This window comes from Amphibalanus amphitrite, unplaced genomic scaffold (assembly GCF_019059575.1).
Source record: "Amphibalanus amphitrite isolate SeventyFive unplaced genomic scaffold, NRLGWU_Aamphi_draft 000091F_arrow, whole genome shotgun sequence".
NCBI classification, from domain to species: Eukaryota; Metazoa; Arthropoda; class Thecostraca; order Balanomorpha; family Balanidae; genus Amphibalanus; species Amphibalanus amphitrite.
This window is the reverse complement of record NW_024881587.1, coordinates 275,170-298,629: the sequence shown is the minus strand read 5'-3', so window position 1 is coordinate 298,629 and position 23,460 is coordinate 275,170. Positions and strand designations below refer to the sequence as shown.

At 50.0% G+C, this 23,460-nt stretch overlaps 1 protein-coding gene across 8 annotated transcripts in view; it reads left to right on the top strand.

The window, feature by feature from the left end:
* Positions 1–22,237, top strand: part of LOC122380082 (afadin- and alpha-actinin-binding protein-like) — a 42,777-nt gene extending 20,540 nt beyond the window's left edge. For 4 of the 8 annotated variants that reach the window (XM_043362880.1, XM_043362884.1, XM_043362885.1 and 1 more), the window contains exons 10-13: positions 4,368–4,525; positions 7,704–8,035; positions 8,651–8,787; positions 21,331–22,237. In XM_043362880.1, coding sequence (XP_043218815.1) covers positions 4,368–4,525; positions 7,704–8,035; positions 8,651–8,783 — 623 coding nt within the window. In that variant the 3' untranslated portion in view covers positions 8,784–8,787; positions 21,331–22,237. Of the gene's footprint in view, positions 1–4,367; positions 4,526–7,703; positions 8,036–8,650; positions 8,788–20,136; positions 20,232–20,787; positions 20,832–21,330 lie in introns of all 8 variants that reach the window. The other 4 variants (XR_006256277.1, XM_043362882.1, XM_043362881.1 and 1 more) reach the window with 4 other exon arrangements.
* Positions 22,238–23,460: the final 1,223 nt, after the last annotated feature.

The following is a 23,460-nucleotide window of genomic DNA, read 5'->3' as shown; positions in this document are numbered from 1 at the left end:
CAGCTTAACGCTAGCTTTGCACAGTATTTCGACTTCCCTCAGGATTTTGGATGACCATCCAAGTTGACTTATTTGCTCTCCAATGCCTTGAATACCGACCACATAACGATATCGGGCCAGATTTCATGGAGCGGTAGTGCCGGACAGGACGGATGCCGTGATGGCCGACCAGGCTGGCCAACTCGTTAGCTAATGTAAACGGCTGCGGTCGGTGGGCTACTGAGCTCCCCCTCCCCTGCCACTGCGGCCAGTAGACTACTGGTCCCCCCCCCCCTCTGCCACGGCGGCCGGTGGGCTCCCCCCCCCCCCGCCACCGCGGCTGGTGCTCGCCGTCGACCGCGGCGTCCCACTCGACTAATTGTCCGTTCTCGACGGACCCACTGGCCGGTCGTTGGCGTGGCGGTTAGTTTCAGATCCTGTCAGTCGCAGGCTTTGGGTGGCGGGTCGAACTGAGAAGAGAACTGCTTGGCGGGGACGCGACGACTTTAGCTGGACTGCTGAAGATATACTCGGGATGAAAACGATTTGTTTTTGTCAGTCCGTGTCCTGTTGTGTTAGTTAGAGTACGATCATTGTTGATAACCGTGTTTATGTGTTTTGCTTTGTTTTACATTGATTTCCCTCCTTTTAAAAATAAAGGTATTTTAAATTGGGCAACTTTACATTTACGTAATGAAATCATAACGAAAAGTTATTTTCTAGTATTAAGCCCTCAGGCACTCCTCCAAGTTTTTGAGTAGGAAGAGCATGAATTAGCCACGGTTGATTGAACGCAACTTTAAACGGATCTTAGCCCACAGATCTTGTGCGCGATAATCGATAAATACCTCGCGACACTCTAATCCTAAGCAGCTCCACTCTCCACCGACCGGCTGACGGGTGGACCAGTGCAGTACCTATCCGCCTCAGTATTAGCCCCTGCCGCTACCAGGCGCGCGCGCGGTCCGTTGTGAAATCTTGGGTTATACGAGTGTCTGGCGGCGTGGCGCCGTGTTCGGTAGGGCGTCGTTCGGAAGTTTTCCAGGAGGTCAGTGAATGTTTGTGTCGAGCTTTGGGTGGATTACGACCTATATGCTTGACGAGCGGCCGGGACTTGACAAGCGGCCATAGGCAACTTTGACTATTATCATCGACTATTTAACCATGACTCTGAGCCACTGGGAAACCTTAAAGGAAGGGTGCCACCTTTTGGACACAACGCAGTTTTTACAAGATTAGCCTCACATGAACCTAAAAACCGGCTTCACTTACCTATGCTCGAGACGGTCAGCATTGAATCCGCACGTGAAGTTATCATTTGCGAGTTTTGCTGCCAGCATTCGGGCAGGCAAAAATCTTCAGCACTATTTCCTCGTCGTGTTAAGGGTATTTTATAAAACATGAAATCAGCAAAGGTATGTACAAAAGTTATACTTTTGAAGCATGTTTTATCATTTTGAAAGGGTATATTTTTTATTTATGGTATACACTTAAGTTTTAAAATTTTAATTGGGAAGTTTTTCTAGTAAGTTGCATGAAGGGTGAAGGGTTCCATAGATCTCTTAAGCATTGTAAAGGAAAAACCTTTACTCGACTTATTTGATGGTGGCAAATATGGCCAACAGTTACCTACTTGGTTACCTACAACTTAGTTCAAATCATGTTATCTTCTTCCTTTTTATTTGTTCATCTTTTTGTCTCAGTTGCGCCATCAATGCAAATGGCAGAATGATATGTTGCCATGACAACAGGATATGCCAGCCGTCCTAGCTGCCACATCAAACGACCTTGAGTTGTAGTGGTGATATAAACAACGATCTTTTTTTTTTGGCCAATGTATTAAATGCAATGTTTCGGTTTTTTGTATATTGTGGGCGCGCTAACCACGTCTAAAAATTCAAATAAGTAAAATAGATTCATAGAACAAAAATTTCGGAAGGTGGCACCCTTCCTTTAAAGGTAGTGTGCCAGCTTTCCTGGACCGTATGGAGTTAATGGCCCAGATAAGGAGAACCGGATTTTTAGAACTTATCCATACCTTCAAAACTCATGGAAACGTCTTAAATTCTTCAAATTTTGAGTACCCCAGTGCGAAATTCGCCCCGACGGGTTGTCGGTCGTACCCCAACCACATTTCACACCACTATGAACAATAAATGCACACACTGAAATCGCTATTACCGATATGCTCATCCAATCAAGTTTCGATAAACCCGGTCATCATCATCTCCTGCGGTTTCGAACACGCCTGTTAGGTGGTGCGGTAGACCGCGCCCAAAGCCAGGGCCCCGGTAACGTGAGGTAGCCGAGTCGGGGCAGCGTGCGCTGACCCAAGCCGGGGCCGCGCGTCCTCCCGGTGTCATGTGGTAGCCCGGGGCTGCCCGCGGGGATGCGGTAGACCGCGCCCAAAGCTGCGGCCCCGGCTTGGGTCAGCGCACGCTGCCCCGACTCGGCTACCTCACGTTACCGGGGCCCTGGCTTTGGGCGCGGCTTCTGCTCATACTTTGTGGTGCGGTGGTGGTGCGTCGGGCCGCGCGCTCTGACTTCGGCCAAGAAAAATGCGTCAGCTGATCATTGTCATTTCTGCCACTTGCGTGTGGTGAAATGGGGTCATAATTTAAGAGACGGCTTTTTCATATCAATTATTTTACATAAAATCATATTTCAAACCATAAATAATGTTCGACAGCCAAATAAAAGAAACAATACCAATGCAGGCTTACAGTTTAAGGCTCGACATTGTGTCGTCTACGATTAGACAGCTGATAACTCATTCCCGTACGTCGTAACTCTATAATGACCTTTGCTTATTGTCACATGTGCGCCGCATTCGCGATTGTTGCCGACGCCTGTTTGCAGGTCAGCCCACTACAATTGTTATACATATCGAAAAACCGATAAACTTTTAGGCGAATAATGCACTATTCCAGGCCCATTTTTGATTTTTTTTTTGCGATATTATGTAAAAACAGAAGCTGCTTATCCTAGGAAAAATAAAATGGGAAATCTTTCAAAGGTGGCACACTACCTTTAACCCGCGCGGGGCTGGGGTCTCCAGCCGAACGCGCGGGGCTGGGGGGGGGGGTAAATTTTACCCCCCCCCCTGTTATCTCGCGAACTAATGGTCCGATTTGGAAAATTCAAACGCCAATCGAAAGCTCTCATCACGAACTACTAAAACATGTACTTAATTTAAAGTTTGATGTCAAGGTCAAGGTCAGGTCAAGGGTACAAATTGCAAGTTTCTACAGTATCGGCCTTGCACCGTAGTTGCCGAAGAATGGAGTCATGGACTGAGACTGATCGCCCAAAACGTGTTCTTAGGCTACCAAGACAATATTCGTTGCATACAATATCATTCAGAGGTCAAGGTCAAGGTCAGGTCAGGTCAGGTCAGGTCACCAAAACACAAAATATAGAAAAGGGCATGTGCGACACATGTTTTATGGGTCATTTTACTCATAGAATTCAATAGGCACACTCAATAAGTGATATGGACCACCTCTGGATGAATTTCAGGTCGAGGTCAGGTCAAGGTCAGGTCAAGTGAGGTCAAATTTTGAAGTTGGTTGTTAAGGCCTAAAAAGGTGTCTATCTGATGCAGTTTTTCACGGCGAATCGAATGGTGCTATTTTTGTTTCGGTACGAGGTCTAGAACTTCCAAAAAAGTCATTTTAAAAAATTTTGTGTGTCGTGACGTCATAAAATTTTTGAATAACTCCCACATTTTTGAACCGATTCTTCTAAAATTTGGTATGTAGGTGCACATAGACCACTTCTCTGACATATGTTCCGGTTTTTTCGATAGACTCAAAATTTTGGATTTTATAATGATTTTCCCAAAAAAATCAGTTTTTTGAAATAAAATTTAAGCCAAAATCCAAAATTTTCAAAAAAAAAAAACGAGATAGCCATTTGATAGACAAAGTAAAATTACGTATAACCTTTTTTGTTACGTCTTGATTCCTTTAAAAATGAAGATGTTAGCGGCGTTTGAACTTTTGCCGTTTTTGAGGCGAAAATCGCGAACATGACGTCACTAAAACGTCAATTTCTCAAAAATTTTCCGACGGATTTCGCTCAAATTTTCAGGGAACGTGTCAAATTGATGTAAGAAAAGGTACTGAAAGTTTGGCGGCGCTGCGCGCCGCCGTTTTTGAGATATCGCAAAAATTCGCGAGGGGGGGGGGGTAAAATTTACCCCCCCCCAGCCCCGCGCGGGTTAAGCCACAGCAATTTGATATAGTGCATGATGCTATCGATGCTTCACATCATATTACTCTCTACTCACTTTCACCCTTTGCTGGTAAAAGGCGACATGGTCTGTTACGGCATTTTTCCTTGCCCCGACCCAGGCGGTAAGCACCAAAGCACCCCTGTGTCCACAGGCGGGGACACCTGCGACGACTCGTTCCAGCGGAACGCCTTCTTCGTGGAGGAGCGCGACGAGCTGGCGATGCGCGAGCAGATGCTGTCCGACCAGCGGCAGGCGCTGGCCCGGGAGCGCGATATGTACACAGAGGCCGTGCTGCGGCTGGGGCGAGAGGTGAGCGGGCAAACTGGGCTATTTTCTGTATCAGTGGACTGGCTCCGCAGCAAAACATGCTACAGGTAATGGTCCATCTATGCTTGCGTTGTCGATGTACCTGTAGCAGGTGTTGGATTTGAGACTCGAAGGTATCTGTGCCAAATATTGTTTGACTGCCGGAGCTCAGTCGTTTTCATCATTGAAGGTACGGCTCTCCAGGTATTAAGTGGTTGGTTGCCAACATCACAATAATCGATCTGCATTGATGAATACGTCTAATGGCTGTTGAAAACCGCAGCCGGAATGTGTGCACGAACCCTCTTCTCATTTCTATTGAGTCATTTTGCAGGAGTGTCTCTGTCATTTAAAGCTATTACACCAAAAGCACATAGGCTAACCAACCATTCTTTTGCTGGAGGGCCGTACGTAGGCTTTTGGGGGTTCAAATGGCTGCAAAAGTTTCTTGTTTATTTTTCCTTGTTGTTCCCACCTTTCGCTCGTCCGGCGTTAAACTAAGCCGCCCGGCGGCGACCTTAACCCCCGCTATCCAATCAGACCGCACCGGCGGGAGGTCGGCCTGTTGACGGCCGTTGCCATGGCGACCGAGCGGCGGCAGCCTCGGGCGGTCCGTGAGCGGAGACGGCGTCATTGTGCGCGCTCGTACGACGGAAGGGCTCGGTGCCACCGACAGATATGGCCTGTCGGCCCCGGGGGTGTCGAGCACGGGCCGGTGTATTGTTACCGGTCTGTGTCAGTGACGCGCCGGGTCGGAGCGCGGCCCGGCCGGCAGCCCGAGCTGTCGAGTCGGGGGCGAGCTGGGAATCTGCAAATGAGCGATGGGTAGACAGATCCCTGAAAGCGCGGCATTATAAGACTCATTATTTATAGTCCTGGGGGACCGGATTTAGTTCTCTTCATAATCAGCTTGTCATATGCGAGACGCTAGCGTCATATGTCATATGCGAGACTAGCTAGTGAAACGCTCGTGAAACGCTGTTGATAAGAGACCAGTTTCTGTGTGGTGGAAAAGTACACGGAGATTAAATTTTTATCCTCCATTTTACTGCCTCATTCGCTACTTGCTGAGACCCACATAGGGAATAATGTCATTCACGTCCTATCTTTGAAAAAAGAACACCTCTACTTTGGCACATGCATAAGGACTTCCGAGCGCTGACCTATCATTCAGCGTTTCTCGGTGGCCGTACCCTGTCCCGTGACCACTCTCGGGTGGGCGGGGCTCACGTCTGGGCCGGGCTCTGTTCCGGTCAGCCCTCTCCCGATGGTCGCGCTCCAGTGCTACCGCCGGCGCTGCATCAATCTGAAAGCGGCTGTCGGAGCCGGGCGCGACGCTCCGAGCTGGTCGCGCCGCCCGCGCCGGCTCCGATTTGGATGTCGGAAATAGACGGTGCCAGTCGGGCCGGCCGCTGCCGCCTCCTGCGCTTCCCGCCTCCGCCCGGCACCCATTCAGGCCCGGTGTCGGAGTGCCGATTCACGGCGTCGGTCGGTGTGCATGGTTCCTAATTGGGACCATGGATGAAAGCTGGGGGTGGCGGCGCCGAAGGCGGGCGATTAAAGGTAGTGTGCCACCTTTGAAAGATTTCCCATTTTATTTTTCCTAGGATAAGAAGCTTCTGTTTTTACCTAATATCGCAAAAAAAAAAATCAAAAATGGGCCTGGAATAGTGCCTTTTTTGCCTAAAAGTTTATCGGTTTTTAGATGTGTATAACAACTGTAGTGGGCTCACCTGCAAACAGGCGTCGGGCAACAATCGCGAATGCGGCGCACTTGTGACAATAAGCAAAGGTCATTATAGTGTTACGACCATACGACGTACGGGAATGAGTTATCAGCTGTCTAATCGTAGACAACACAATGTCGAGCCTTAAACTGTAAGCCCGTATTGGTATTGTTTCTTTTATTTGGCTGTCGAACATTATTTATGGTTTGAAATATGATTTTATGTAAAATAATTGATATGAAAAAGCCGTCGTTTAAGTTATGACCCCATTTCACCACACGCAAGTGGCAGAAATGACAATGATCAGCTGACGCATTTTTCTTGGCCGAAGTCAGAGCGCGCAGCCCGACGCACCACCACCGCACCACAAAGTATGAGCAGAAGCCGCGCCCAAAGCCAGGGCCCCGGTAACGTGAGGTAGCCGAGTCGGGGCAGCGTGCGCTGACCCAAGCCGGGGCCGCAGCTTTGGGCGCGGTCTACCGCATCCCCGCGGGCAGCCCCGGGCTATCACATGACACCGGGAGGACGCGCGGCTCCGGCTTGGGTCAGCGCACGCTGCCCTGACTCGGCTACCTCACGTTACCGGGGCCCTGGCTTTGGGCGTGGTCTACCGCACCACCTAACAGGCGTGTTCGAAACCGCAGGAGCTGATGATGAATGGGTTTATCGAAACTTGATTGGATGAGCATATCGGTAATAGCGATTTCAGTGTGTGCATTTATTGTTCATAGTGGTGTGAAATGTGGTTGGGGTACGACCGACAACCCGTCGGGGCGAATTTCGCACTGGGGTACTCAAAATTTGAAGAATTTAAGACGTTTCCATGAGTTTTGAAGGTATGGATAAGTTCTAAAAATCCGGTTCTCCTTATCTGGGCCATTATCTCCATACGGTCCAAGAAAGCTGGCACACTACCTTTAATAGAGGGTTGGGCGGCAGTGGCGGCTTGCAAACTACATGGGAAGTTTCGGCGCTGTGCTGGACCATATCGGTGCGCTGCTTGCAGTCGCGGTGGCTCGTCCACTGATCATAATTTAAGACTTTGAATAGCGTCATCCATGAACCATGGCTCAAGTAACGATAATACGTAAATCAGTCTGCTTACGTTTTAGGCTTTTGAAGAAGTTAAACGATTTTGGAATGATCGGCAGTCCTATCATGCATTCCTTGCCCAAAGGTTGATAGGGCGTCTTTCGTTGTACTGAGGTCCAATTACCATGTTTCAGCATTCTTAGCTCAGGATGAAATAGCTAAGTGTAGTAAATTTGATAGTGTAATTTGTCTTATGAATATTAAAAAAAAAAAAACATACCAAAAGGAACTGTCTATCGTCCCGTCATCACCCTTCGGACTGATGTTAGTCCTGGCTGACGTCGGCTGGCGCCCGTGGTGGTGTCAACTGGTGCCTAGTGTCGGCCCCCGTTCAACCTGCAGTCTCCGGTCTCTGTCCGCAGAGAATGGCGTTCGAGGCCGAGCGCGCCGAGCTGAAGAAGCGCCAGTTCCTGGCCAGCTCGCCGCTGCTGTCGCGTCGGCCGGCGTCGGCGCGCGCCTCGCCCCTACCCGCCACCAAGGTGGAGCCGCCGTCACCGACTCGCCGGCCGAGCTCGGGCCGCGACCACCTGCTGCTCACGGCGCCGGCACTGCGGGCCAGCGCCGAGCAGCTGCTCTCTCCCGGTGACGTCACCAGGCCGCGTCTGACGTCACCGGTGGGCCGCGGCGCCGGCGGCCAGCGCAGGAGTCCCTCGACGTCCCAGCGGAGCACCCCCGTCCAGCGCTCCCCCGCCAGGTGCGACCGGGGGTCACTCGCCGGGGGTTAAGGCGCTAGCCGCACACAAATTCAGTGTAATGCTGGAACTCGAACTTATCCACCCTTTTCCATTTTGATGACTTGCTTCTGCAAATGGTCTTATGCCACATCTCATTTGTCCTTGACGAAGAGGAAAGTGATTATATCGAATCTCTGATCGACAATCGAATCGCGATCGGATGACTGCGGTAAGTGAACCGATCGAAATGCAATGAACTTCGCTTATCAGCCGCACTTTCCTGGAACAATTTGTACTAACAGTTCTAACATATAATCGGATGAAATTGCATCAGGAGCGCCGGGAACGGTAGATCTATTCAGGGTAATTTTCTCGCTAGATAGAAATTACAGGGGAGATTACGCCAAATAATGATTGGATAGCAACATGATATCGGAAATTTACTTTTAATGCCAATCCCATTGAGATAAATTTGCCCTGTAGTTTCGTCTCCCGTGCAGGGATCTCATTCTTTTGCGGTGCATATTTATAATAGTGGCATGCAAGTGAGCGTCCTCAAATGGCTGGTATCCCAGTATCTGCCGCGGTGGCCAGCGGTGGTATCTATATCGCCCTGACGTGACCCGTGTCTCCAGCTCGGAGCCGCGTCTCTCGGGGCCGCGCCTATCTGAGCTCGGACTGCCGTCCAGCCTGTACAAACCAGAGCCGGGAGCGACGGCCGCCGAGCCAACCGACAGGATGGTCGACGACGACCACTGCGAGCCATAGTGAGGTCAGTCCCGGTCTCTGAGAGTCACCTGGGTCACTGAGGGTCACCTGGGTCACTGAGGTCAGTCAGGATCACTGGGGTCAGTCAGGGTCACTGCGGGTCACCTGGGTCACTGCGGGTCAGTCAGGATCACTGGGATCAGTCCCGGTCACTGGGATCGGTCACGATCACAAGGGATCAGCGGGGTCACTGAGGTCATTCAGGGTCGCTGAAGTGGGGTCACCCAGTGTCTCAGAGGTCAGTCAGGGCGACTATCATATGGCTTCTGAAATCGACTGGGATCCTAGGTCAGACCAGTGGCACCTGATCTACATGGATCTGGGAAACACATACTGTGATTTCCGTTTTTCAGTTCGCCCCAGGCCGGGTCGAACGTCAGAAGGCGTTGCGGTTGAAGTCTTCGTGTACATTGAGTGGCGTGTGTTGCGGACGAGTTGTTGGTGTGTCTCAGTGTTCCCTGTTCCCTTTCTTTCCCTCTGACGTGTCCCCTCTGACGTATCCCCCTTTTCGTTGTCCCGACCTTTTGGTAAAGAATCGTTTCCCGTCACCTAATGTATTTACTAAACTACAAATGGGATAGCAGTGGCAAAGCAGTAAACGGTGCGGACTCAGGCCGCCAGCAAGCACCTCCGACCGATCTACCAGGAACTGCGAGTAAAGATAATCACGCCAGAAACACCTCCGAACCTAACAGGTGACTGATTACAGTTACATCGAACGAGCCGATGCCATGATGACGAACACGAACAATTATACCGAAACGTGCCGATGCCATGAGGACGAACAGTGGTGTAGTGGAGCCATGTCAAGTGTGAACCTGGGTCTGAAGGGCAGCTGTGGGTGCGAAGAGTGGAAATGAGAGTGTGTGCGGTCGGCCGGCCATTGCCGACTCACCTGGAGGTTCGGAGTACCAGGGTCCGTAAAGCTGGTCTCGAGCACAGTGTCCCTTTCTCAGTTCATACACGCTTTATATACCCGGTTTGGCACGCACAGCACGACCATATAACGGCGTCATGCGGCGAGCGTGTGGGAACCGGACGTCAGGAGCGTATGGGAACCGCGCGGAAACCTCTGCAGGACCGGTCCTTCGTGAACCCGGATCTGCAGTGATCTCACGCACCTGACTAAGGCTACGCGCGCTTGTCGCGCTAATCCTCTGTACAAAAGCCGGTAAATGAACTTATCCTGTTCGCTCTGTATCATGACATCGGCATTGTGTGTCGGGCCAGGGTTTCGGCATAATTTCGTTCCAATATTATACCACACTCTACATAGTACATACTCATATACATGTGATCGTCAGCTAAACGCACATGGTCAGATGCATAAACGGCACTAAACACGTGGTAACACACACGGTCAGATAAGGTGACCCTACGAGCGTAATAGAGAGCACATACGGCCGGATAAAGTGACACAATATCCCCGTCGGCCCTTGACGCTCTTTGGCGCCCTTGGAGGCGCGATCCCCAGGCGGTGTGTCCGCTATACGCGGCCACCATCTGTCGTCGGTCATCCTGGATCGGGCACCGTCGTTCTTGGTTGATGGCGACGGCGTCGTCGGCGACTGGCGGTCGTGAGTTACCGCATCAGAGAGAGAGAGAGAGAGCGCCGCGTGAGGGCCATGCGGCCGCAGTCGGTGCAACCATGACGGCGCACTCTCCGCTGTGGGAGGTCAGATGACGTCCTTTAAATCGCTCGATCTGTCCCTCTGAGGGCAGAGGGTGGTTATCAGCGGCGCTGGACCGCGGTTGACGGATGCGGCCGCAGTCGGTGCAACCATGACGGCGCACTCTCCGCTGTGGGAGGTCAGATGACGTCCTTTAAATCGCTCGATCTGTCACTCTGAGGGCAGAGGGTGGTTATCAGCGGCGCTGGACCGCGGTTGACGGAATGGCCCAGATTTGCTAAACCATCGCAGCAGCTCGCTCGTTGTTTTTCGGCCGTCCGTGAGCTGTTTCCTGAGTGTGTAATTTTACCCTCGCTGGGAGTCGGTGGACGGACAATGACCATGCGGCCACGCCCTGTAGAAGTGATGTAAACGCTGAAGCGAAGGACCATTCTTTGTTGATAGATGGCCCTGTCGAGTGAAAACGAGAGCTATATGTGGCCCACCGGCCGTGCTTACTGCGCCATAGAAAGAATCGAAAGGCGCTGACCGAAACAAGCGACTAATCATATAATCACATATGTCACACTTTAAAAAATGGTTTTCGGAAGTGTAACCATTATATACGATACGGAAGGTGATAGCGCCGTCGTCGTGTGGACCGTGGCAGACCTGGCGAACGAATCATATAAATCATATATGTCACACTTTTAAAAATGTTTTTGGAAGTGTAAACATTACATATATACAATAACGAACGGTGATATGCGCTATGCCTCCCGGTGTACAGATTGGCGTTATATGTACAGGGTCTTTCAGGTGTGAAGTGCTGGAACGGTATTAATTCGCGGTCTGTACGGCATGTACACGTGGAGCAACAGCAACAAGTGTCAGTATGATGATGATAAACATGTGCACACACACAATTGTGAGAGAAGCGAGGCTGCGATGTGTTTTGGCGTTTTTTGGACGTTTCCAATGCCAAAGGAAACCAGACAACCAAGATTTTAATAAACACATACCATACACAAAGGTAAGAGGTGCAAGGCTGCAACGTCGCCTATTGGTCTTCACACTGGAGCTGTTCCCAAACGAAACCCGACGAGCAAGAAATATAAAGATGGACACACTCCATACACCAAGTTAGAAGTCCATAATTTTGGCTTCAGCTCATATTGGCAGAAAATGAGTGCATCTATGCTTTGTTAATCAGGAACCGTAGGGCCCCAGCTCTCGTCTTAACAGTCCAGTGAAATCCAGGCATTATCGGAACGGACATGGTCCGTATCTAAACAGGCAATTCAGAAAGACGCTCGATCACGGTGGAACCCGGACGTGAGCCGTAATACGCATATAACCATACAATGCTCTCAAAAATTGGGAAAGGGGAGGCAGACCGCAGAGATAAGAGATACGAGATAAGAGGAAGAAGATGATGCTAAGAGATAAGCGAAGACAAGGAGACACCGTAGTTTGAAACATGTGTAATAGTGACGGAAAGCTGAGATGATGAGAGTACGATGAAGATAAAGAGATAAGAGGAGTAGAAGTGCAACTGACGAGTTGCTGTCAATTATTGGGATGTGCGGTTCCCGCCCCAGGAACCCCGCACATTGCGTAAGGCATAACGCGATCGTTAGGGAGAGACTGCAGCTCGAACTCTCGATTACCCAATTATTGACACGTCATCGGACTTAGGGGGAACCGATGACGGGTTTCTGGTGGCGCATTTCGATACCACGCCATCAGAGCTCTGCAGGTGACTTCATCGCCTGAGCAGCTATGATAGGCCGGGTGCGAGAGTGACGGTGTTTATCATTGACACGACTCTCTAAATTAGGTCTGGGTAACTTCTCAACAACTGCTTAAAGGCTTGATGCGATGCCCCGGAACGAGTTATCTTCGCATTGTTAGGAAACCTTTGCGCGCGCGAGTCGGATGAAGCAGTGATGATACGAGAGATGATGAGAGAAAAGAGTTTTCACCCCTAAGGATCGCATGAGATTTGGATAGCGATGCCTTATTGTTCCGGACATCAGCCGCGGCTGTTGCAGAATCGTTGCCCATGCGAAGGGACCGAGTAGTTTAAGAGAGAGAGAGAGATAGATCGCCACCATAATTTTTTTTGTCTCATATTTATTTATTGCCTCCTCTTGTCTCGCGCGGGGATTGGGATTCAACGCGATTTAGGTACGAAAATGGCGAAAGAAGGATTTGGGATGTCCCAGGTGACTAGGTTAAATGGAAGGATACATTGTAGTGGGCGCGACGGCTGCTAAAGAAACACATTGGTGCCGAACATTTTCCGGATTCCTAAGAGGCAACTTTATATATTATACCAGCTGACCACGACCGAGCCAAGGATCGTGATTCCAGATCCGTTGTAATGCAGGTCTTACCGTTCCAAGAACAATGCCGCCATCAAAGGCGGACATGGTTCTCCGAGTGACCGCGACGGTATCAATGACCCTTCTCTTTGTATTGGGCTCCTCCTTAGGCTAGAATTTCCGACATCAACACCGACACCATCGTTCGACGACATGGACCACATGCCGCACGACGACATCCGGACGGCTCCGCGCCGGCCTGCTCGAATCTGTAGAGCCACGTGCGTTACACTCCATCAGGGTCACGTTCAACGGTACAAAGCATAGATGCACTCATTTTCTGCCAATATGAGCTGAAGCCAAAATTATGGACTTCTAACTTGGTGTATGGAGTGTGTCCATCTTTATATTTCTTGCTCGTCGGGTTTCGTTTGGGAACAGCTCCAGTGTGAAGACCAATAGGCGACGTTGCAGCCTTGCACCTCTTACCTTTGTGTATGGTATGTGTTTATTAAAATCTTGGTTGTCTGGTTTCCTTTGGCATTGGAAACGTCCAAAAAACGCCAAAACACATCGCAGCCTCGCTTCTCTCACAATTGTGTGTGTGCACATGTTTATCATCATCATACTGACACTTGTTGCTGTTGCTCCACGTGTACATGCCGTACAGACCGCGAATTATGTAACTGTAATCAGTCACCTGTTAGGTTCGGAGGTGTTTCTGGCGTGATTATCTTTACTCGCAGTTCCTGGTAGATCGGTCGGAGGTGCTTGCTGGCGGCCTGAGTCCGCACCGTTTACTGCTTTGCCACTGCTATCCCATTTGTAGTTTAGTAAATACATTAGGTGACGGGAAACGATTCTTTACCAAAAGGTCGGGACAACGAAAAGGGGGATACGTCAGAGGGGACACGTCAGAGGGAAAGAAAGGGAACAGGGAACACTGAGACACACCAACAACTCGTCCGCAACACACGCCACTCAATGTACACGAAGACTTCAACCGCAACGCCTTCTGACGTTCGACCCGGCCTGGGGCGAACTGAAAAACGGAAATCACATTGGTGTCAGAAGTGGGATATTCTTGATCCTGTTCGGGCAGACGAACCTACTTTAAATTTACTTAGTTACTTCTGTTCGGTCCAGTACATTGTGTTTGCTTCGAATAATTTTGGTTGACTTGTCTTGCATTATCTTGGTCGGTCCACTTTGCAAGACCATTCTTCCAAAAAGTGGTGGAGCCGTGGAAGGAGTCGTATTGCCTTTATCGCTTTGTGTAATCATCAGCACTTTCGCCGCTATTGTCAGTTGTTTCACTTTCGGTATCGGCCGGTCCAGGTTTCGCTTTCACTTGTCATACACTCTCGTTTCCACACGCGGTCAAATGAGTGCGCGTTGAGGCGCCAGTGTCACTACCAAACAGATTCTCCCACCGGAAACCATTTGCCACCCAGAACCACTGCCACGAACGCTCTCACAGATCACACAAGTGTTGTTCACTGCTTGATATTGTGCCGTGTGTTGTGGTTGTTCACTGCACTTTAATTGTGCCGTGTCTTGTGGTTGTTCACTGCACTTTAATTAAAAGTACTTATTTGCTACATATGCTACCTACTGACGGTTACATTATAACTCACCCACATTGTAGTTCAACCTCTCGTCTGTTGATTACCTTACTCTCATGCTATTGATATAGACGGTTCAAGTGGTGGATGGTTCAAAACAAAAATTTTCATATGATCTTCAATTGGCTTCATCAGGCACATTTGGTTTGCAAACGCACGTTATAACTGCTAGTTATCTTTTTCGTGCGGTTAAGGAGCTGTCGAGAAAGACAAGGTCGTCCTCCGTAAAGTTGCATTAGTAAGCGTGCTTTATAATTCTATGAGTGCCGTATTAATGTCGTTACCTTAGAGACATTCACTGTTCTCTATGCAACGTGCGGCATGGTGCATTGGGCAGTTTCCATCTGAGTACCCGGTACTGTTTGCATCATTTTTGCTTCATTGCGTCGATGCAATCTTGAGACGCTCGTGACACCCTTTGCATCTTATCGTCGCGTCGCTTGCAATCTTGAGACGCTCGGCTCATGGCATCCTTTGCATCTGCATTATCGTCGTGTCGTTTGCAATCTTCCCCCATCCGTTCGCCTCATTGTTGCGGTTTTGAGACACCCACGCCATATTTCGAACCATGAACAAGCTCGGTACCGTTTGCATCATTGTTGCTTTATCAGGCCGTTTTAATCTTGAGGCACCCCTAGCTCGTTTACTGTATTTTCTTCGCGTCGTTTGCAATCTTGATACGACGCTCCTGGCACCGTTTGCATCGCCGTTGTAATCTTGAGACGACTCTAGCATCAGTTGCGTCATTGGTACATTTTCGTCGCGTCGTTGCAATCTTGAACAAAACCCATTGACGCATTTTCGTCCCATCGTTTGCAATTTTGAGACGCTCATGGCACCAGTTGCATCTTTGTTGTTTTATCGTGCATTTCAATTTTGATACGCCCGGTACAGTAGGTGCGTATACACCGTCGCTGCATTTTCTGTCGTCTCGGTCTTGAGATATCCGCGCCACTATCGATCTTGGTACACACAGCACACTTGCGCCCTTGCTGAATTATCATCATGTCGTTTTTTTTTTCTCGAACCAGAAACACATTCAGTACCGTATGCGGCGTCGCTACGTAACAACAGGCCGTTCCCACCTTCAACACTTTATACGGAAGCATTGACAACACTGTTGCGTTCTCCTTAGGTCCTTCCAACTTAGATGCGTTTCGAGGTACTCATATCAGCAGTCTGCACCATTGTTGAATGGTTTTCGCGTCAGTTCGACTTTGAAGCGCTCATTGTGTTCCATGCATTATTGGTAGCAGCAGATGTTCCCTTTTGATGCAGGCAAGCCGCTAGGATTGGTCTTTTCGCGCCGGTCGACTCTAAATCCCAGAGTGAACTTACGGTTCTCTGGTAAATTAAAAACAGCAAAGGTGCCATCTAAAAGCAGCAAAGGTGCCGTCTGACCGAGAAGAGGCATTCACGGTTTCCGCGCTTAGATCTGTGCATAGCATCGGTGCGTGGACAAGAAAAGAGGGAGTGAATAGAGAAATGGGATTGAGAGGTCTTGAGAAAAGAGAAATTGAGAGGTCAGGGAGTCTGGAACCCTCCTTGATGTATAAGTGGTATCCACTACAGAGGTATCTAGAGAGAGATATACGTTTGCATGAGATTCAGATACGGAAGGAGATAAGTAGTCGAAGAAAAGATAGGTATATGCGCACGACAGAAGTAGCGAGACAAGTCGCTGTCTCATGGGACGAAATTTTCAAAGCCATCAGAGCATTGTATAGTTTTTCATTGCTACTATAAGGGCTCAGCAAAGGCGTTCCTGCCTCCATACCGAGTTGCAATTCTGTGACTGTACTCCGTCAAGCCAGGAATGTCATTTTTGTGACATTTTACGAGACTGTTGCCAAATATCAGTGGAGAGACTGAGATGAGCACACCAGGGCGACTAGTGAACACGGAATTCTACGCCACGGTCACACAGGTGTGCGATTTATTCCATCGGTCGTTTAATTACCTGTCAAGGGACCAGTGCGCGTCATAGGATCTGACAAGTACCGCCCTGCTCAACCATACTTATTGTTAATTATGGTTACCATTGCACCAACGAGAATACTTATTTCAGATCACTTCCAGTCACCCATACCAGTTCGCCCGAGGCTTCCGATTTACCAAGATCTAATCAGGAACCGTAGGGCCCCAGCTCTCGTCTTAACAGTCCAGTGAAATCCAGGCATTATCGGAACGGACATGGTCCGTATCTAAACAGGCAATTCAGAAAGACGCTCGATCACGGTGGAACCCGGACGTGAGCCGTAATACGCATATAACCATACAATGCTCTCAAAAATTGGGAAAGGGGAGGCAGACCGCAGAGATAAGAGATACGAGATAAGAGGAAGAAGATGATGCTAAGAGATAAGCGAAGACAAGGAGACACCGTAGTTTGAAACATGTGTAATAGTGACGGAAAGCTGAGATGATGAGAGTACGATGAAGATAAAGAGATAAGAGGAGTAGAAGTGCAACTGACGAGTTGCTGTCAATTATTGGGATGTGCGGTTCCCGCCCCAGGAACCCCGCACATTGCGTAAGGCATAACGCGATCGTTAGGGAGAGACTGCAGCTCGAACTCTCGATTACCCAATTATTGACACGTCATCGGACTTAGGGGGAACCGATGACGGGTTTCTGGTGGCGCATTTCGGAAATTATGCCGAAACCCTGGCCCGACACACAATGCCGATGTCATGATACAGAGCGAACAGGATAAGTTCATTTACCGGCTTTTGTACAGAGGATTAGCGCGACAAGCGCGCGTAGCCTTAGTCAGGTGCGTGAGATCACTGCAGATCCGGGTTCACGAAGGACCGGTCCTGCAGAGGTTTCCGCGCGGTTCCCATACGCTCCTGACGTCCGGTTCCCACACGCTCGCCGCATGACGCCGTTATATGGTCGTGCTGTGCGTGCCAAACCGGGTATATAAAGCGTGTATGAACTGAGAAAGGGACACTGTGCTCGAGACCAGCTTTACGGACCCTGGTACTCCGAACCTTCAGGTGAGTCGGCAATGGCCGGCCGACCGCACACACTCTCATTTCCACTCTTCGCACCCACAGCTGCCCTTCAGACCCAGGTTCACACTTGACATGGCTCCACTACACCACTGTTCGTCCTCATGGCATCGGCACGTTTCGGTATAATTGTTCGTGTTCGTCATCATGGCATCGGCTCGTTCGATGTAACTGTAATCAGTCACCTGTTAGGTTCGGAGGTGTTTCTGGCGTGATTATCTTTACTCGCAGTTCCTGGTAGATCGGTCGGAGGTGCTTGCTGGCGGCCTGAGTCCGCACCGTTTACTGCTTTGCCACTGCTATCCCATTTGTAGTTTAGTAAATACATTAGGTGACGGGAAACGATTCTTTACCAAAAGGTCGGGACAACGAAAAGGGGGATACGTCAGAGGGGACACGTCAGAGGGAAAGAAAGGGAACAGGGAACACTGAGACACACCAACAACTCGTCCGCAACACACGCCACTCAATGTACACGAAGACTTCAACCGCAACGCCTTCTGACGTTCGACCCGGCCTGGGGCGAACTGAAAAACGGAAATCACAATACCAGATCAAATACGTTACTGCGTGACACTGAGAACCTCACCAAAAACAATCCATCCTTTCTCAGAAAACATGATAAGCACAATATACATTATACATCCTTGTATTCGTAACACTCAAATCCACTAAAGCAAATATAAAACAAAGCTGCACTCTTATGGAGACCTCGAAGGTGGTTTCGAGTTTCGACCCTGGATAGCTCGACCTCGACGCCTGTTCCCGCCACTCCTTCCATGTCCCGAGTCCGTTTGAACGTCGGACAGCCGCTGATTGCGGACGGGCCGACTCCACTCTCCGGCCGAGCCCGGGGGGCAGTCGGCGGGAAGCAGCCAGGTGCTCCTGTCTGCCCGTGCTGGTCAAGTGTTTTGACCGTTTCGTCCATGGCTATCCATGATCAACTCTCCGTTATACCTTGTATACTCACTTGAGATGGAGTTTGGGAAACGGGACCATTTATCATGACAGTTCTTCGTGCGATATGATAACATCGTGTAAGGCAATTGTTACTGTTAATTAGACCTTAAAATACGTTCAACGGCATGCTATCTATACTGCAGTTGATGCCGATGAGTCGCTGCTGCCATTCTGCCCATTCCTATTAGTGGAGGCTTGCTCATTTGCTATGATAATAAGCGCTCCCTTTAATCATTTTAATTCTTCCAAATGCCATCCCTTGTAAAGGCTTGCACAATTGACATACAGGGTGTCCGGAAATTGATTGCACACTGTCCATATTCACGTATCTTGCAGGTGCTCCCGCCAAACCGCTTAGGGAGGTTTGCGACCCCGCCCCCGGGCACCCCAGCGTGTCAGGTGATCACGTGACCCAGCAGGTGACCTGACCCCAGCGGCAGTGAGTGGCCACAGGTCGCTTTCCGAGAGGCAGTCTTCGCGCGCGGGCCCCATATCGGGAATGGCGAGGGAGCACACTTTGGGGACGCGCTACCGCGCGGTTGGAATGGTTGAAACCGGGATGACGGTAGGTGATGTTGCCCGACAAGTGGATGTATCTCGCCGGACCCTTCATTACTGACTGGTTCTCGACCGCAGCGGTGCAGCACTGGAGAATTGCAAGGCCGTGGGAGAAAAACTGTGCTGAGCAGATTGGCCAAAATCGTGCTCGCTAAGGCCGTGCTGAAAAGACGCCAATCGACGCGGAAACTGGCCAAAAAGCTGACTGAGAAGGGTCAAGCGGTGTCGAAGACCACTGTTCACAACTACATGGCCAAGTGCCTGGGTCTCAAACCGCTCAATCTGCGCCGGCAGCCAAAACTGGCCGAAGCCCAGAAGCGGAAGCGTCTGGTATTTGCCCGGGAGCAGAAGAACTGGACCATTCAGGACTGGCGGCGCGTCTTGTTCAGCAATGAGTCTGTGTTCGAGCTCATGCACCCGCTGAATCGCCAGAACGAGCGCGTCCGGGCGCACGACAGTGCTGAAGTGCCTGCCATCGACACGGTGAAGCAGCCGCTGAAACTCATGGTCTGAGCCATGATGAGTCATTGGGGCCTGTCAGAGCTCCACATCTTCCCCCCGCGGTCAGACCGTGACGGCCCAGTACTACGTGAAGGACTTCTGAAGAAGTCTGCAGCGTCCGCGATAAGCGGAAGAGGCAGACGGGGGCGCCAACACAGGTCGAGCTGCTCCCGAAGATGTCCGAGGCGATCTTCCAGCAAGACGGTGCTTCAGCTCATCACGACGCCAGCACTCAACGGTGGTGCTGGGACAACCTCCCAGGGTTTTGGGACAAGGGTGTGTAACTGGGCAACAGCTCTGACCCGTCTCCCATCGAGAACTTGCGGCTATCGTGCAGAGCGAGCTCGACATGATGGAGCCGGCGATCACCGAGCAAGCGCTTATCAGAAACCTCCAGCGAGCGTGGCTCAGCATTAGTGCAGAGACACTGTATAACCTGATGTGTGGCATGCACGACCGTATGAGGGAGTGTGTGCGATTGGGTGGAGGGTATATCGGTAAATAAACCATGACCCATGCACGTTTTGTTTCCTTGTAAAGTGGACTAGAAGAGTGCGCAATCAATTTCCGGACACCCTGTACACAGTCCCAGCTCTACTGTGGCCAAACCATGACCTGCATTAAAGTGACCATCCCACCCTAAGCTGTCTTACCCAGCCTCCTAGTAGGTAGGTTTTAAGAATTCCTGACTTGTTCGAAATACAACTTATATCGAGGACACCATTCCTTACAAGACAAACCTCATTAAATTTCAGGACAGATCTGCCTGGCTAGCTCCGTTTGAATGCCGCCCGTGTGTAACGGCTAACTGCGTGGTTCGAATGCTCCACCCGTGCCGGCTGCGGCGCAGGTATGAGCTCGCCCTCTGAACTAATCCCGGAGCTGAACTATGCTCTGTATTAATTATGGCCAATCGGCGCCGGTCCCGGGCCCGCCCGGCGACGCTTCCGTGTACCTGCGTCAAGTTTGTGTCATAACAGGACTGCGCCGCGTCCGCCTGGCCGTCTGATTACCGAACTTTGCGCGGCCGCGGCAATCAGGGCCGCGCTGCCACTGTGGCCAGACCGAGCCGCGACTGCTCCGCGGGGCTCGTCACAGAACGATTAAATTTACAGACGGATCTGTGGGTCACCCCCTGTGACGGAAACTGAGAGGAATTTTACCGGTATGTCGCTGAGTAGCATTGCGGGGATACCGAATATGATGGGTATCAAGCAAAACTAAAATAGAACAGAAATGGGACGTAAAGGATGCTACTTATATAATGTAGGCAACCAGTAAGAAACAAAATGCCAAGGCAATGTTTGTCACATTACAGTGGCATTTATATCATGTCAACCAAGCAAGCCACACAAAGCGTGGCTATTTTACGAGCCCTTCTTACCGGCGATTTCTTTGGATTACAGAGTGGTTGATTGCCGAGGCATTTGATTCCGGTGCTCATTCTGGGGTAAGCATACGCAGTATTTGTAATAATCAATCATAAAACCCTTCATGCTGCCTCAACCTACACGAGCTTATGAAACACTTTACAGGCTATTTCGTCGATCGCCCAATCACAGTACTTATAGGTGAAAAGTTAACTTCCTTATAAAAAGGGGAACTGGTTGGTAGACTGGCATCGGACGTGGAAAAGGTGTCCGGTGTAGATAGATGGGAGGGGAGGTAGGCGTGTGCATACGCTAAATCGTTGGATTACTGAGTCAGCCATGTCTATGATGCGTTCCTTGTATAAAGCACTTTCGTATCCTTCGAATTAATGGTATTCGTTTTCACTTAAGCTATGCATGCAAACCATTTTTATTATGGCTAAACAATAAGGCCAGAGTTATCTTCAATTCTGTCACTTACTCAAAGTCTAACATTTTAGTTCGTGTTTTTTTACACATGTTGAGACGAGCCCGATGCCCGACCATTTGATGATATTTTCGGTGTTGCCGTTTTTGCAGTTCCGGTGACCGAGGTGTCCGCGCCGGTCGGCAGGTCGGCGCTGATACTGAGTGACAAAGCTGACAGTGAGCTGACGCGGTCCGGGCGTGGGCAGTCCCCAGCGGAGATCAGCGGGACGCCGCGCCGCCGACAGGTGACGGCGGACGGCCGCACGGGATCGGAGTCTCATCTCCCGACCGCGGGAGACGTGAACGGGGGCTGAGCGAGCTGGTATCAGCACAGTGCCCGGGCGGCCTGCCGACCATGACGCCGAGCGAACCCAGCCGTCTCCTACCGAACTCAGCCCGTCTGCTGCCGAACCCAGCCCGTCTTCTACCGAACTCAGCCCGTCTGCTGCCGAACTCAGCCCGTCTTCTACCGATCTCCACCGATCTCTACCACATCTACCGATCTCAGCCCGTCTACTGCCGAACTCAGCCCGTCTACTGCCGAACTCAGCCCGTCTACTGCCGAACCCAGCCCGTCTCCTACCGATCTCAGCCCGTCTCCAATGGATCTCAGCCCATCTACCGATCTCCACTGATCTCTACCGCATCTATCGATCTCTACCGATTGCTGATGATCTCTACTGATGTCAACCGACTCCGAATGGTTTATCGATTTCCTTTAGCCGACCCCGAGCGATCTCAAGTAGCACGCCATTCCGCAAACCGTCCAAACTCTGGAGTGATTAGCATCACCTGTGGTGCATCACTCCTTGCTTTTGTGATCGATTTATCGAGTCTCATGTGCACCAAAAGAGAATTTATTTTTGTGAAGAATGTTCAGTTGTTAATGCAAGATTATCAACGATAATCACAAAACGGGTCCTGTATGTTCCAGTGTCATTATGAAGAGTTGTACACTCAAGGTGGCATGTAACCTGTTTTAAATTGTCTTGTTGATAAATAAAGTGCTTATTATGTTTGTTTTGACTTTGGCACTGTTTAGTTTAGTTTAGTTTATTACATAAACACTCACGGGATATGGTGGGCCCATTGACGAGTGAAGTACACATTTCAGACAACAAGTTAAAATGGGTTAAAAATACACATAATAAGATACATACACTAAAATGGATCAGCAATGCATTCGACAATATGCCACGACCAGTTTCTTCCACTGCAGGGCGCTCAGGTGCCAAACGTCTGCCTCACGCTGCTCGTTAAGAAATGTGTTGCACGTTCGCGGAATGCGACAAAATAGTCCCTGCTTAACAGTGGTCACCCGCGCGTACGGTACATGGAACAGGTTGCGCTGGCGCAATGAGCGAGGTGGTATACATAGAGGCATGCTGTTTAGCAGGTAAGCCGAATCGATGTCCTGTCTGTGAATATTCCGGATAAACATCAGATCGTGCTGCTGCCGCCGTGCAGCCAGAGACATCAGATGAAAATGTTTCGAAAGGTTAGCAGAGTTAAGTTCCGCATCGGCAATACGACATCGACCACAAAGCCAAATAAGAAATTTCGTCTGTACCTACACGTTCGAGGCGATTTAGATGGGTGGCCGCAGCTCCTCCCCAGATAACGCTGCCGTATTCCAAGATAGGCCTTACATTGGCACAATACGTGCGGATGATAGCTCTGTAATCACAACGATACAGCGATCTGCCATGCTTTCCTGTTTGGAAGGACCTGATTAGGAGCCCTAATGCTCTATTAGCTTGGCGAACAACACGATCGATCTCGCTGCCAAACGTCAGTTTTTCATCCAAGATAACACCCAAATCGCGCATTTCACTGACTCTTTCAAGTGCTGCGCCTCCTATGGTATATGCAAATGTTACTGGGTGACGTCGCAGAGAAAGAGTCAAGATCTTACATTTAGCAGGATTCAGTGTTAGGCCCCACTTCCGTGACCAGTAACATAGCTCATCTAACTGCCTCTGCAAGAATTCACAGTCGGTATGAGACGTAACCCTGTGATAAAGTTTTACATCATCGGCGAACATGAGGCAATTTGTGTTGACAGAATTCGGCAAATCATTGATGTAACATGAAAATAACAGCGGCGAAAGGAGGCTTCCTTCCGGGGTTCCCGACGGCACCGACATCCACGTTGAACATTTCCCATTGACAACCACTCTCTGCTCCCTATCGGTAAAGTAAGACTTAAGCCAGAGAAACGCCCGGTCTGTCACTTTGAAA